This window comes from Ornithodoros turicata, chromosome 10 (assembly GCF_037126465.1).
Source record: "Ornithodoros turicata isolate Travis chromosome 10, ASM3712646v1, whole genome shotgun sequence".
Taxonomy (NCBI): Eukaryota; Metazoa; Arthropoda; class Arachnida; order Ixodida; family Argasidae; genus Ornithodoros; species Ornithodoros turicata.
In genome coordinates, this window is record NC_088210.1 from 30,580,766 (window position 1) to 30,595,337 (window position 14,572).

The following is a 14,572-nucleotide window of genomic DNA, read 5'->3' on the forward strand; positions in this document are numbered from 1 at the left end:
GCACAGGACAGCGTCTAACATCGTTATACGAGTACTCGGAACCGCGGTCTCTATCGCTGTACGCGGGTCATTTCCCCATCCAAACAATGTATATTTTGACGGTAAAATCATAAACCATTGTTTTACGAGCGATATCATTATACGAGATATCGTTATCCGCGGGTTTTACTGTAACATTGTGAGAAAGAAATCGACAATGAGGCTCGCGCCCCTCAAGCTTGCACTTGGCTTTAAGCTTTGGCTTGTCATCGATTTCTTCCTCACAGTATATAAATACAGTGTGAATACTTTATGTGCAACGCTGCTATAAGTAATCACCAATTTCTTTGTTTCTGTGACCACATCCATTTCTCATGTTGCTATAAGCTGTTGGTGGACAGTAAACCAAAATGAAGCACATTGTTGCTCCTCAGGAATGTATTATTGTACATTGCAGCAATTTTCTGCTGTCGTGCTTCTTATCTCCAGGTCAGACTCGCGCAAGAAAATGGGGTGGCAGCAGTGGTGCTGTACTCCGACCCATTTGCTTCGTCCGCGGAGGAAATGAGCGAACTGAAATTACCTGGTGACGCAATAACGAGAGGAAGTCTCAAGCCGTACCCTGGAGACCCTAGCACCCCCTTTCTGCCATCATCCGGTAACCATAGTCGAATAGTTGCTTGTTCATCCAGGTCTTCTCAAGTCATAGGTTTCATTTTGCATAGGAAGATATGTGTTGCACTCCCGCAAGTCTGAAAATTCTCAAGCCTACGACCAGGAAGTACTGAGGGCACAAAGTGCTGCCCGAAAACAGGGCAATAGGGCAGTCCTTTCCCAAGGTCGCGTAATGTTGAAAAAGAGAGTGAAATAAATTTTGTAAATCCAGGGGTACTATGGACCCCCGTTATTCATTGTGTCTGCTAATTATTCTTATTACTCACAGTTCCTAAATAGTTCACGCTTATAGTCAGTCACTTCTGTTCAACCTTCCATTCCGCACCTGAGCAACATTTTCCTCGATCTATCATGTGAAGAATGCCCTCTTGCTCGTTGGAACCCAGATGATCTGTAGATATAGGGTTGACAGATTCTCAGCATTTACCTGAAGCCTTCAGGGAATGCTCCTTTGCTGAATGGCTTCTTTAATACTATTACGTTTCAATTTCAGTGGGGATGTATGCACCACCCAGTGCGGACAGGGGCAGCATGGCACTGCCAACAATTCCAGTACAACCTGTGAGCTATAATGATGCCCAAGAGCTGTTAAAGTATGTGTATTAGATCACCAGAACATTGCCAAAGCCACGATGAAGGCTACAATGTCTCCGTCGCCCTTTCAGCAACATGTCCGGAAGTATGGCCCCAGTTGAATGGCAAGGAAAGCTGAACATCACGTATAACGTTGGCCCAGGATATAAAACCAGTCACGACATGTAAGTGTTGGAGCATGACAACAGTCAGGCTGCAAGAGAATTGACCCAGATTTAGTCCTGCTCCTACCGTTGCATTATAGCCCTTGCACTTGAGATTTCAGCATTTTCATTTCCTGTTATGTTTTATACCTGGTGCCGTCTACTTTATGTGATGACAGCGTGGTCTACTTCTAGTGATGCAGAGGTCACAGTGTACAACACGCTGAAGCATACAGACATCCATAATGTGATAGGCGTGATCCGAGGAAATTTTCAGCCAGGTGAGATGGGTACAGAAATACTGTCACGGCCGCTCAGTGTGTGATAGTCATTTGTACATAACAGGGAGGTACGTTATCGTCGGATGTCACCACGATGCTTGGACAAAAGGCGCCGGTAGCCCTGGCACAGGAATGGCTGTACTCATGGAGCTTGTGAGGCTTTTTGGTGATCTTCAGAAGAACGGTGATAAAACCTGCTTTGACTGAATCGAGTTGACATCGTTTATTAGTTTAACACCTTGTAGTACTTCTTTTTTTACAGGGTGGCAACCAGGACGAACACTGATCTTTGCGAGCTGGGACGCAACAGAATTTGGCACGATTGGATCCACGGAATGGGTTCAGGTATGCTTGCACCCATAGTGCTCTATTGAGCCATGCTCTGCCTGTGTCAATACAGCGCTATAGCGTCAGGGCAGCCTGTGTGTCTAGCCACTGAGCCATGCCTGCGTCTTTACGGCTAGCAAACCTTCTGTTGACATTGCTTTACAACAACAATGCGATGCAAGTTGTCTGCAGTTACCAACATTGTCGTTGATAATTCTTAATTAGCAGACTCCAAAGACAACATGCACCTTGCATCGTGTGTGCACTGTATAAAGAATCGAACAGAAGCTGATGGAATATATGTAGCTGACAGATTACAGACAATGCTGGGCAAACTTCTGTTTTAGAAAAATGATACGACCTGGTGGACCAATGTTGCTAATTTCCATATTTATTCATTTATAAGGTGCACTTGTAGTCATGAACTGTCTGACTTGCAATCGACAATATCTCAACATTGCACAGTCGTACAGAAGCTGAGCCGATATTGACACTGCTCAGAAATGCAAGGCTGTGTACAGAATCTCGTACTTGAAGCAAGCGCGGAGCTTCTGTTTTAAGTACCTACGTTACTGGTGACCAAGTGGACGATAAAGTGGACAGCTTGACCACTTGGCCGATTCGGCTAGACCGTGAGGTTATCTTTCGTTTTGTCATTCAGGCTCACCAGAGCGAACTCACACACAAGGCCGTGGCTTACATTAACTTGGACCAAGCTGTTTCTGGTAAGTTTTCTCATTTCATTTCACTCACATTGTGTATTTACTTGTCGAGGGACACAACGTGTTCAAAACTTATATTGTCTCCGACGGGGATGTTAATCTTTCAACGGGTGTGTGGTATATCATGTAATGAACGTTTCTGCTCCGTACAAATAACGTGCCCTGTAAACGGGAACTATGCAAGCTTTATGACACCATGCGCTCATAGTGGAGGCGTGGAGTCCGCTTCTCCAGATGTTTTGTGGTGTAGACCACTTGCTCTCTATCCGCAGGCAACAATACACTGTATGTTCTTGGAAGCCCTCTTCTGCGACAGAGCTTGAAGGAAGCAACAAAGCTAATTCCATGTCACGAATCTTCTCATAACGACATGACAGTGTACGATATGTGGAAAATGAGAAAGCCGAGGAGTCCAAATGATGCACATTCTGTTCCATTGTGAGTACAGAACCCATTCGGTACAGAACATGTTTCATTCCGTTTCATTTAGCGCATAGCTACTAGGGGACGATGATACAAATTCGTGGAGAGGGTAAAAATGGGTATTACTGGGTCTAATCCTAAAATGCGAGGCTCTATGAATTGTTGTACAAGGAGTCTAAGCTTACACACATATCGCTATACCTTGCTGTGTCTAGTGAACGATCGAGTTAATGTAAATAGTCATTAATATACCCTCAGATTTAATTAACATAATGAGGCACTCACCCGTTGTCTTTGTTCTTATGCAGAATGATGCCGTTGACAGCCGGATCAGATTTTGTTCCATTTTATGAAAATCTCGGGATCAGCTCAGCACATCTACAGTTCGTTGAAAAAGATCCAGTAAGAGGCATACAGTGGAAGTACATACCGTACATCGCCACTTGCTCATAATCCTGCGTTCTAGTCCTCACGGTCACAATGCTTACGGTGTTTTTCATTTGCTTTCCCGAAATCCCATAAAGGTGTCGGATTACCCTCTGCACCACACGGCCTACGACACTTATGAAGCTGTGGTGAACTTCACCGACCCTAACCTCTACGCTCTGTCAACCCTGACGAAGGTCGTTGGTGTACTTCTACTGAAGCTTACAGACTCCTTGCAAGTTCCCATGAGGGCCATCGACTATGCTGATCAAATTAAGTTCGATTATGCAGAGTTTGAAAAAAAGTACTCGCAATTGCTGAAAGACCACAGTATTGGACTTGGTAAGGAAACTGAATAGAGAATGGCTCGGAGGGTGCAGCCCGTGTCATGTTAGAGCCTTACGTTTGCCTCTAAGTTTTTGACATGATATGTCTTTGCATATTTTTGTGACAGTGTCACATACTTTTCATGGTTTCAGTATAATAGCGTTTTAATGGAACTTGAGAATGTGCATAATGAAGTGCTCACAGGAGTGGTTCACTTACAATACCTCACAGTCCTACTTTGGTGTTGTTTTGTATTTTGTTCAGATCAGTAAATCAGTCGATCAATACTGTCATGCTCACTGTGCTTGCATCAATCTGTCATTATAGAATCTCTTTCTGAAGCTGTGGTGAACTTCAGCAAGATAGCAGACAACTTCCACGACAACTATGAAGAGATGAATAAACACAAGTAAGTCTTGCAAAGTATCCTGTCTCACTTGATTCTAGGACTGCGCGAATATTCGTATTTCTCGAATACCGGAGCGAATAACGGTATACCGTCGCGCCCGTTTATTACGATCTTTGATATAACGATAACTCCGATATTACGATCACATTGCTGGTTCCCGCCAGCTCACCCGTTGAAGTACATGTAAACAAGAAATCGATATAACAATCGTCGTGAAAGCGTTTGCTGGCGTATAGCGATCAGAATTCTCCCGGCTGCCGGGAGACGTTTATTACGATCTTCAATATAACGATAACTCCAATATTCCGATCACATTGCTGGTTCCCGTCAGCTCACCCATTGAAGTACATGTAAACAAGAAATCGATATGACGATCGTCGTGAAAGCGTTTGCTCGCGTGTAGCGATGGAATTCTCCTGGCGGCCGGTAAAACGCTTGAAAATCGAGAAGCAAAATTCCTTTCTTTGTCTTTTCTTTTCCCATGTGGATGCATTTTCAAGAACCTTAGCTTCCGTGAGCATTCAAGTGGGAACTCGTTGCGTTTCTCCGTGATCTGGCGGGGATTAAATGCACGCGCGTTGCAGAGTGCGCGACGGCGCAATTTCGAAGGCGCTCACGAGAAGTAGAGGATGTTGCTCCCTCTCCACATCGTTTTCTCGCTCTCAAGATTCTTCTTCTTTTCTTTTTCGGTATGCTGCGTGTTGCGCTGGCGTCTGCGGTTCCGGAACGCGTTTTGATGAGGAAAGGCACACGAGCCGACACCAAGTTGCTCAACGGATTTTGTACCGGTGCAAAACCTCGTTGCGAAGTACCGTGCCTTCCAAAAGAGAGCCGGCAGACAGTCGCGAATAGATCTCTGCCCGAGAAACGTCATCATGACGTTGGCAGACAGACTGAAACCGAAACAAATCGGAAGGGGAGGGCTGGGTTCCACGAATGGGCACTTGTTCGCTGCCTGCTAGAGAAAGAAAAGTAGGACCGAAGGTCGCGTCCCTTTGAGGGACCATCGTAATCCCCTCAAGATCGTGGCTTTCGGGCGCGACCTTGTTCGCCCTCTAGCTTCGGGCGCAAATTGGTGGCGCTGTCCAACACTGTGACGTCATTCGTTTACAAACAGGGATAGGTCTATTATCCATAGACGAGGCGGTTCCGATAGTGGGAACGATGATGACTACGGCACCGGATGACGAGCAATTGACGAAGTCGTCGATCTGAACGGGTGCGGAGCCTCACGTGGTATCGGCGGTTATGTTGTCATTGGAAAAACTTTCGACACAAATCTGCGTCAGTCTCGAGCGAGATAAAACGCATTTGCGCTCTCAACAAACGTGCGAGTTCTGCGACGTACTGCTTCGTCGAAGCGATCCCGACCGGCGATTTTGCGAACGTCCACGGAAAACGAGTACTTTGATATATATAGCGATCACATTTCGCGTTCCCTGTCGTTATAAGCGGGTTCGACTGTATTCAATCTGAATTCCGAATTGCATAGGATTCTATATTCGAGTTTCGAATTCAAGCGATGTCTCTTTCGCGCTGAATACTCCCAAAGCTGCACTTGTAAGCCCAAATACACCAGAAGAGAGCTTTTAATGTAAAGTGAGTGCTGCTTCATACCAAGACCCGTTCACGCATATATCAAGTACATACGCTCTGCATATTTGTATATGTGTTGTACATGCGTACAGTTTGGATATGTAACTGTATGTTTGCTTCAGCCGCGCAATTTGCTTCGTAGTCACTTATGTCTATTCGCACAGCCTTGTTTTATACAATACATTCTTAACAATTCGCTTTTTTGTTTTCTTTTCACAGTATATTAGAAGCATTGCAGGACTACAATGATCGTCTGCTCGAACTGGAGAGGGCTTTTCTCCTGCCCCCAGCGTACCCGAGTCATCGTTGGTTGAGGTAACGTCACTGCTTTAATTTAGCATCGCTTTTGTTTCTATAATTTGCCTTATTTAGTCAGATCGCATTCCGTCTTCACACATAGGCACGTCATCTATGGCCCCGAGAGTGGCAGCGGTCACACTGGTGTCCTCTTTCCACATCTCTCGTCCTCCATAGATGAGGCCAAGCTCGAGAACCACTCCCTCAGTTGGACCGTCGTCAAGCAGGACCTGTCGCACGTTCTACATGCCCTCCGTTCTGCAGCGAATGTCCTGAGCGCTGCAGTGCTGAGGGGTCGGGAGTAGCTTTTAATCAATTTTATTTCACAGAGCATCCTTATTTATTACACGCATAGTCATTATGTTATTCATCAGAGTCATATGGGTATCAAGACTGTGGAGTTGGGGCCTAGTCATGGGCTTGTGCGGCATGTTCGAGCACAGGAAGGTGATGCATTGTACGATATCAAATATTGCAATAATATTCTCAGCTCCTGTAAATTTCACATACTATATGGATGTTATCAACAAGCATGCAATATGGAGCATCTTCAGGCACAGTAATATTGTATTGAACCGTCCTAAGAGTTATACGTAATCTCCTCGGTGATAGTAACGTGTCTCCTACCTTTTCGAGATGTAACGACATGTGTACAGAGATGGACATTCTACAGAACGGCTTGCATATCATCGTACTTTGGGCTGTATTAGTTACAGCTTTTAACGTTTCTATTACCGTATTTTGATGTTGCGAAAAATCTCTATAGAAGCGTTGGAAGCTATGAATGCTTAGAGTATGGACTTTATTGCATATTTCATTCATCCTTGTAACATCCTTGACAGAGACCTTGTCGTGTTGACAAGCCCTTTGCAATTCACAAATGACCACAAACCATTCATTAATCTTCCTGTGCTTGTCCCCTTTTTTTCAACATCCAGTGTTATGGCAGCTCCTTTATTTCGGCGAAAAAGGGAGTCATCTTGTCAAACCTAATGAAATTGAGAATCACTATACGCACGCACGCACTTTCACTGTATGCAGTGGCTACAATAATCGACAGCAGATGTCTGTCTCTAACACATGAGCTTATTGGAGCTAGTGATTACATGTATATTCTATTTAAGAAGGGCTTTCACTGGAGGTTGTCATGTTGAACCACATTCCATTCCAAGTTTTATAAACATTATTCCCTCATCTTCTTTTCAGTGCGGAGCACGCATTTTTCTATCTAGCATATAATGTTGATTTTGAATAATGATGACAATTACGAACGAAAAGCAGTGTTCCCTAATTTTTTTATCGAAAGCTTCGTTATCTCTTATTTTCGTCGCCACTTTTATATTTGTTTTAATTATTTTAAAAACATTCATTTACATGCTCTCAACCGCATAACTTACTCACATAAATAGCTCATTGCACAAAAACGGAGCGCCATTGGAGGAGGTGCGGCAATTACGCGAGGAGAAAAAAAACGTGCACTGCACTCCCGTTTTCCCAACGGCCATTTCCTCGCTGTCCCTCGAATCGAGATCTTTCCGCAAGGGTTTGTCACGTGTCCCTTCAAACGCGGGCGTTGGTGGAGTATGTGGTGGCCCGTGTTCAGGAGGTGGTGTGCCTCTGCGAGAGTCCTGATCGGCGAAGGAACGTCCCAGGGAGGATGTGCTGGGGAGCTTCTAAACCTGTGCCTTCACTCCAGGACGTTGCCGATAGGACGTAGCGCCGCGGCGGCAAGGCCACATCGCCGTTGTCCATGGTCCACAGAGGAGTCTTTATAATGGTCTCTGGTTCAAGGTTGCAGTTTCGAGTCCAGCTGAGGACACCGGCAGATTGGTGGCACTGCGCTTGTTGCTTGGACACGTTATCGTACTGGCGTCGAGCCACGAATTTTCGATGCTCCATCAAGCACTGCGGAATTAGCGCATTTAAGTAAGCTTTTCACGATCATATCGGGTATACCACGTATAACACTCGCTCGCACGTACTGCGCGTAGCTGCCACGTCACTCCTACTTTATTTCTTGTTGACCGGTTAGTTCTGCAGTCGCAATGCACTTCGTACGCAGTCGTCGAACGTCATCTTGCACAGCACGCACACCGTGTCCGCCACATACTACAGTCATGTCTGTATGGCACATCGCGAACTTCCCTTGTTGCAAGCCATTTCCATCGGCTGCTATTGAATGTTTTCTCATTATTGGTTGTTTAGTATAAACTTCGTTACAACACGTCTTGATGCGCCTGACTTAGCAGATTTCGGCGTCCAAGCTGAGGGTGCGTTTATTACGCGAGTAAACAGAAAACACAATTGTGTACATACGGCTGTCGGGGATCACAAACCGCAGTCCGCGAATGTCCTGTATAACAAAGAATGAATGGCAAGCAAGCGAGCTGGTATAATTGGTCATTACAAAAAATCCGGGACTTTACGACCTTCGCTTTGTATGTATTTGTCCCTTCTATGTTGTTCCAGCCTCAGAACATCAGTTCTTTTACGACCTTGTTCATGTGCATCAAACTTGTCCCTACCTCCTGATCTTTTCATTATGCAACTGTAAACAAATTTGGACGTTCGGTATTGCACACAAAAAGAGAGAGGGACAGAGAGAACGCATATTTCGATGAGAAAATGCCAGAGCCGAACGTTTCAATGACTTGAGAATTTTAGTGAAACACACCTCCCAATCTGTTTTAATATATAGTTTTTACGCGAAGGTGACCACCAGTGTATTGTATTCTGTCTCGTTATCAATGTGTGTAGATACAGAGACTAATAGCATATGGCACTTTCTGCACGGTGTCTCCATTTACTTCCTTTCACAAACTGTATTTGAATAGAGTAATAGTATATAGTGTAACATAGTGATGATCACATCGAGGGCGTTTAGCAGTCATTTGCGCGCCTTGAGACGACCAGCAGTGCAATAATAAAAAGGACGAGTCCGAACTCTGAACTGCCTACGTGTATGGGCAACGCTGATCATAGTGTATGCCCAGGAAGCTTGCTTGAGAGGGCGGTGCGGGCGTGGTGGTTACCATGCTCTTGCACAGAAATATATTCCCTCGTGTGTTGTATACCATTTGCCCCGTCGAACTTTTGGAGCATGTACAGTACTGGCTCTTTCTATGTCAACAAATGCCGTAATGTGTACATAATGCACGCGTGTTTAACCCCCTTCCATTCCGTCTATAGCGCGTGGCCAAAGGCGCGGTAGCTCAATCTTTCAGGAAAGGTTGATGGGAAAGAGCGTATCACTGTATTGCTCGTTGTGCCAGTTGGCCGCATAGCGTTAGGTAATGGACAAGTTTTATGACGAGCACTTTTGTTGCTGTTGGTGCTAGATTTTTAATGCACAGTTTTATGCAGAGGGAATATCTTCCTCCTTGGTGGTTGTGTCCCGTCCCGTTGTGTCCACACAATACCACCCCCCGAGCTATACATGTTTCAAGCACGACTTTGTCCGTGTTAACTGTAAGAAATATATTGAAATAAAATATGAAATGACGTATGGTCCGCAACAGCACATCTGCAACGGTTATGATATCTGGTCGGGTTACCAGGCAGCGCACTTCTGCGCAGGATTCATCGGCGATCCCGCAGGGCACGTGAAACTGTCCTGAAAGCCATCAACGCTCGCCACGAGGTTGTTGCAAGATCCCGCTCCGTGTCCACCAGGGAACTTCCGAACGTGGCACATCTTGAGGCAAGCCGCCGCGAAGAACAACCTCTTCGGATGTATACTCAGGAGCGGGAGCCTCTTCACGCTCTTAGATCCGTACCTCCGCGTGTAGACAGAGTACGCGGCCCGCAACCCCTCCACTTCTGCGGCTCCTTCCGGAGGACACTGTCCAGTGGCCGTCGCCTCGATGGCCTGCGCTGCCGCGCAGCCCGCGGCGTGTCCCAAGCCGGCGTAATTGAGCACCGGCGCAGTGCTGATGTTCAGGTACGTGGAAGTTAAAAGCGAAGGCGGTACAAATACTCTCCCATTCGTTGCGTCGTAATAGGTTCGCAGCGCGAACATCGGGAACACGGCTATATGCGGCTGAGCCAAGAGCTGCGTTACGTAATATCGATATGTCGGCAGCCATGCGCTCAAGAAATGGACGCTGGCGTCCGGCGCTGCCGCCCAAAATCGGTCGAAATTCGCTCTGTTGCGGAAACCGTTTGGAAGCCCAACGATGAATTGCATGTCGGTGAGCTTTTTCACTGACGCGTCTCTCTGCGGGAGGTTTTTTGACGCCTTCGCTTGGAGCACAAGTTCGTCTCGGACGTCCAAAGTAATGTTGTTGGCCACTTCTTCAATATCTGGGGTCAGGAGCAGCGAGAAAAATGCCGCAGCGTACGTACTTTCCATGGCGCTGTGAACAAGACGTATGCAAGACACCACATACTGGCTGTCGGTAGAACCAAATTGAGGATCGCTGTACGTGATCAGCTGCCGTATGACGTGCCAGGTAAGCAGGAAGTTCAGCTTGGCGTTGTCAAACTCCTTTTTCATCGTGCTTGTGTAGTCGAGGGTCGGTTCGTTGACCCATAGCCGGTCGTTTTCGGTGTAGCGGGGTCCGGCGGAAGCGGTCACTATAGCGAGCCACTCGTTTGATGTTATGCTCCTCCCTTTGTTTCCTGCGAAAAGAACAATTCTGACACCAGCTGTAATTTACCGAACCTTGGCCTATCTCTCTATGATCAATATTCAGCGGAACAGACCGAGGATACCCTTTCACAAAATGCTTCCGTCCAAGCCAACCTCTTTATAGAAATCCCACAGCGTCAGTTCGCTAACACGACCTTGAGGTTCGCGTCGCGGCCGAGCCGGGGCGCTTGCGGAGCTTTCCGTTCAGTGGTAGCGCGCGGTCATTCGGGTGTCTGTAGAGCTGTGTACTTTGGACAATATTTGTTTGTGAAACAATTTTAAAAATTCTAAATGTCGGATTGAACATACTTTCATTTGCCACTGCACTCAGCTATGCCTAAGCCCATCCGGTGTACCTCGTGAAGTTCCTATCCTTGTTACTAACTTTTAGGCATCCTAAGAAGGAAAAATATGGTCACTCTTACCAAAGTCTCGTATCGCCATTGGTTGTACGACGTCTGTGCCCTGTAGTTGGGTTATATAACTAGCTGCTTTCTTTTCGAAAGCTATAATATCCTTAAACAAATCCGGCAAGTGACCTGAATTTGTCACAAATTGTGCCAACCGGGCCGTGTAGTCGGTGGGAGTCCGAGGGGACGACAACCACTGGGCGAGTTCAGAGTTGAAGGCGATGACGATAGCCCTTTTATCCACAGCTGTCCAGAGGGGCATTTCCACGCTCGCTGTGAAGAGCATGTCTACACCATAGAGCAGGGAAAGTTTGAAAATACGGCCCATGGCATCGGTGTTGTCGTTGGTATCGAGGGCAAGGCCTTCTTTCTGAATGAAGTCCTTTAGCACCTGGTTGTCATTGCTACCAGCTCTGCAAGAAAGGACACATGAGGGAGTTTTCCACACAGCGTACGTCAGCCGTAAATTTTTGACGAAGCATTCTTCGTGTAAAGACAACATCCGCGTAGGGATGTTTTCAAGTTTTCAGGGACTCATAACTGGCCGACATAGGACACTTTAAAACTCCCGTTTATAGGATCCTATATGACTCCTACATGACCTATACATATAGGACCCCTGTGAACTCCTGCGTGGCCCGGAATAAAATCCTGTATGACTCCTATATGCTCAATATAGGAACCTTATGACTCCTACATGGCCCTACATGAACGATGTAGGACTCTACATAACTCCTGCATGGGCAAGCAAGCCGCTCGTCTACCTAACGTTACTCCCCCTCTCCCGCCCCCGTGCATGGGGTAGTTTCGGTCCCATACTGACCTACACGGAAGTTATTATATAGCAGGGTTGCCGAAGTGACGGCCCGCGCGGCCCCCGAGCAAAAACTAAAGAAAAAAGTATCTCGCCCCAGCTTCATGAACGGTCGTGGCGTTATCGTTGGGCTCTGTACTCGTGCAGTTTATCTTGCGTTAAGGAAAACTGATTTCTTAAAAAGCCCCTCCCCCCCTCCCCATACACAGATGTCGGGTACGGCGTAGGGAATTCAGTGTTGTGAGGCAAATTTTCACACGATTTTCGTGATCACTCGCATGGAACACGCGATTCTTAGGATAGCCCTCGAAACGTGCATCTTGAGTGTCAGCTGGGGAGACTTCCCGGAGGGGGGCCAGGCTTCCCCCTGGGAAAGTTTTGGGGGTGGGGGCTGTTAGTCCGCTATCTATACCCGCAGACTGCGGTAGCTCGTCTCCTTAGGCACGCCCGATGAAAGCGCATTCGGGATTGGCTACAGCCGTTGAAAACACGATCCTCATTGGCCTGCTTAGTTGTTACGTCACGGTGACGAGTTAGCAAGTGTTTTCCATATAGGAGGTTGCTTACCGGTTTTGCATCCCCGCACAGGCGAGGAGATGACCAGCTGCTTTCTCAGTCGCGGTTTGCCCAGTTGCCGGGACTGGTACTTTGATCATCTGAGCAATGGCGACCGTCCTCAGGGATGCCTCCGTCTCCTTCGTCAAGGTGCCATACGAAGACTCGAACCGACCGCAGACGTATTCAAAGAAGTCCCTGCATGGTTCCACGTAAGGGTTGAGGAGGGCGCGCAAGAGGCGCGCGCTCCTCTCGCATCCCTGGCTGAAGCACACGTCAGTCAGTGGGACAATGGAGAAGCCAGGTGAAATGGTCCTGGTGTCGTCGTCGTCTGTCCCCGAGGTCCTCAAGTGGATGATGAGAGCAAAGATGCCGGCGCCAAGGACGATGCCCGTAACGAGGCCGCAAGAACACACGGGAAGTATAGTACGCAGCAGCTGCTTGCGTCGCCTGGAGCTGTCGTTTTCCGTCTCCTCTGGACGTGTGTCCTTTGGAAGATACGCAGACTGATGTGCATGACGGGGGGACGAAAATGCACAGACGGAGCGAAAGGGGGGCATCGGACAATATTGGTGTTCGCATATCATCCGATACAAAGTCAACCACGTAATGGTTGCAGACTTGCAGAAAGGGGAAAATCTAATGTTTCAGGTTAACACTTTGTCAAGAGACTTTGGGTGAAAGAACTTTGGGTGTAGTTCGGTATCGGGATCACTCGTTTTTTTAAAAATTAGTGAAAACGTTTGTAAGGTAAATACAGTGAACCCTCGTTATTATGACCATGGTCGTTCCCGAAAATTTTGGTCATAGTGAGGAATTGTCATATTAATTGGGATGATTTGCAGAGGTTTCACTGCATTGTTCCCCAGGAGTACCGTCGTAAAGCGCGTATGTCAGATTATCGGGGGTCATATTAACGAGGGTTCACTGTATACGCCTCTACCCGGGAAACGTCATCATGGCGTTGACAGTCATACTGAAACTGAAACAAATCGGAAGGTGTGGGGTCGAGTTCCACGGATGGGCACTTGTTCGCTGCCTCCTATTGAAAGACTAGTAGGACCGAAGGTCGCGTCCCTTTCAGAGACCATCGTAATCCCCTCAAGACCGCGGCCTTCGGGCGCGACTTTGTTGGCCTCGAGCTTGGAGCGTAGTACCGACGTTTTTCACAACGACTTATGCGCATGCGCATGACCTTGAGGCGCCGGAGAAGCTTATCTTCGTCTTCACTAGATGGCGCAGTACGAGGATGACAGAAGTAGGGACCAGTGGGGAGACATTGGGTTAAATCGCCTTACTTTAGTGAGGTTATAGTCCAGGTTGGGTTTTACAGATTGGGGGGTCTGGGGGCACCCTCAAATCTGTCGTATGTAGTCCCGATACGGAACTACATCCGAGACGTTTTCGTCTGTATTTTGGAGTTTTTCTCAAAATTGGTTAGATGAAGATTTCAGACGGCGAAGCACTATCATGCGCTCTAACCTATTTCTTCAATCAATCCTTCGGTGAACAGCATAGATTTTATGCAACATTCTTGAATGCTCTTGAGTAAAGTGTTTCTATGAAGTAGAGTCGTCTACACCAAATCCACCCTGTATTATATTAACGAACGTCGTCTATGACTCACATCTGGATCGGTGTCCGCACCGGTCGGTTCAGCCGCTGTCGCCGTCATGGCTGTGGCTGCGTTTTAGGCCTGCACCTGATGGTTCGCAAAAATAAAGGTGGAGATGCCAATCTGACCGGTCGAAATGAATGCCGTCTTCGACTTCTTCTTCCACCACTAGGAACCTGCCTTCCTTCTTCTTCTTCTTCTTCTCCCCAGGACGATGGCACATGCAGTGGGCGTGATCCGCTGTTCTTCATCTTCTTCTTCTGCTTCAAAAGAGTGGCAAGTGGCCTAGCTACGAGAAACGCCGAGATGGACAGATGAACGAATGATGGAGTGAAGGATGGGGGGGGGG

At 47.1% G+C, this 14,572-nt stretch overlaps 2 protein-coding genes across 3 annotated transcripts in view; one reads left to right on the top strand and one right to left on the bottom strand.

The window, feature by feature from the left end:
• Positions 1–9,704, top strand: part of LOC135369847 (putative N-acetylated-alpha-linked acidic dipeptidase) — a 23,434-nt gene extending 13,730 nt beyond the window's left edge. For both annotated transcript variants that reach the window (XM_064603402.1, XM_064603401.1), the window contains exons 7-19: positions 469–637; positions 1,148–1,247; positions 1,320–1,412; positions 1,587–1,672; positions 1,737–1,856; positions 1,935–2,017; positions 2,661–2,724; positions 2,994–3,159; positions 3,453–3,546; positions 3,669–3,912; positions 4,225–4,306; positions 6,122–6,217; positions 6,303–9,704. In XM_064603402.1, coding sequence (XP_064459472.1) covers positions 469–637; positions 1,148–1,247; positions 1,320–1,412; positions 1,587–1,672; positions 1,737–1,856; positions 1,935–2,017; positions 2,661–2,724; positions 2,994–3,159; positions 3,453–3,546; positions 3,669–3,912; positions 4,225–4,306; positions 6,122–6,217; positions 6,303–6,504 — 1,599 coding nt within the window. In that variant the 3' untranslated portion in view covers positions 6,505–9,704. The remainder of the gene's footprint in view (positions 1–468; positions 638–1,147; positions 1,248–1,319; positions 1,413–1,586; positions 1,673–1,736; positions 1,857–1,934; positions 2,018–2,660; positions 2,725–2,993; positions 3,160–3,452; positions 3,547–3,668; positions 3,913–4,224; positions 4,307–6,121; positions 6,218–6,302) is intronic.
• On the bottom strand, positions 9,299–14,403 carry LOC135369848 (endothelin-converting enzyme 1-like). Its single transcript, XM_064603403.1, has 4 exons — positions 14,236–14,403; positions 12,621–13,096; positions 11,255–11,652; positions 9,299–10,819 (listed from the first exon to the last, which is right to left on the bottom strand). Exons 1-4 carry the CDS (start codon positions 14,281–14,283, stop codon positions 9,750–9,752), a joined length of 1,992 nt encoding a protein of 663 aa, XP_064459473.1. The 5' UTR covers positions 14,284–14,403; the 3' UTR covers positions 9,299–9,749.
• Between the last annotated feature and the right edge of the window lie 169 nt (positions 14,404–14,572).

Excerpts from the sequence above, each read along its gene's own strand:
- LOC135369848 (XM_064603403.1), bottom strand. The coding sequence starts at position 14,283 with ATGACGGCGACAGCGGCTGAACCGACCGGTGCGGACACCGATCCAGAT. Across the intron at positions 13,097-14,235 it reads GTGCGGACACCGATCCAGAT|GACACACGTCCAGAGGAGAC; the intron begins GTGAGTCATAGA and ends TATCTTCCAAAG. Across the intron at positions 11,653-12,620 it reads TGTGCGGGGATGCAAAACCG|AGCTGGTAGCAATGACAACC; the intron begins GTAAGCAACCTC and ends CCTTTCTTGCAG.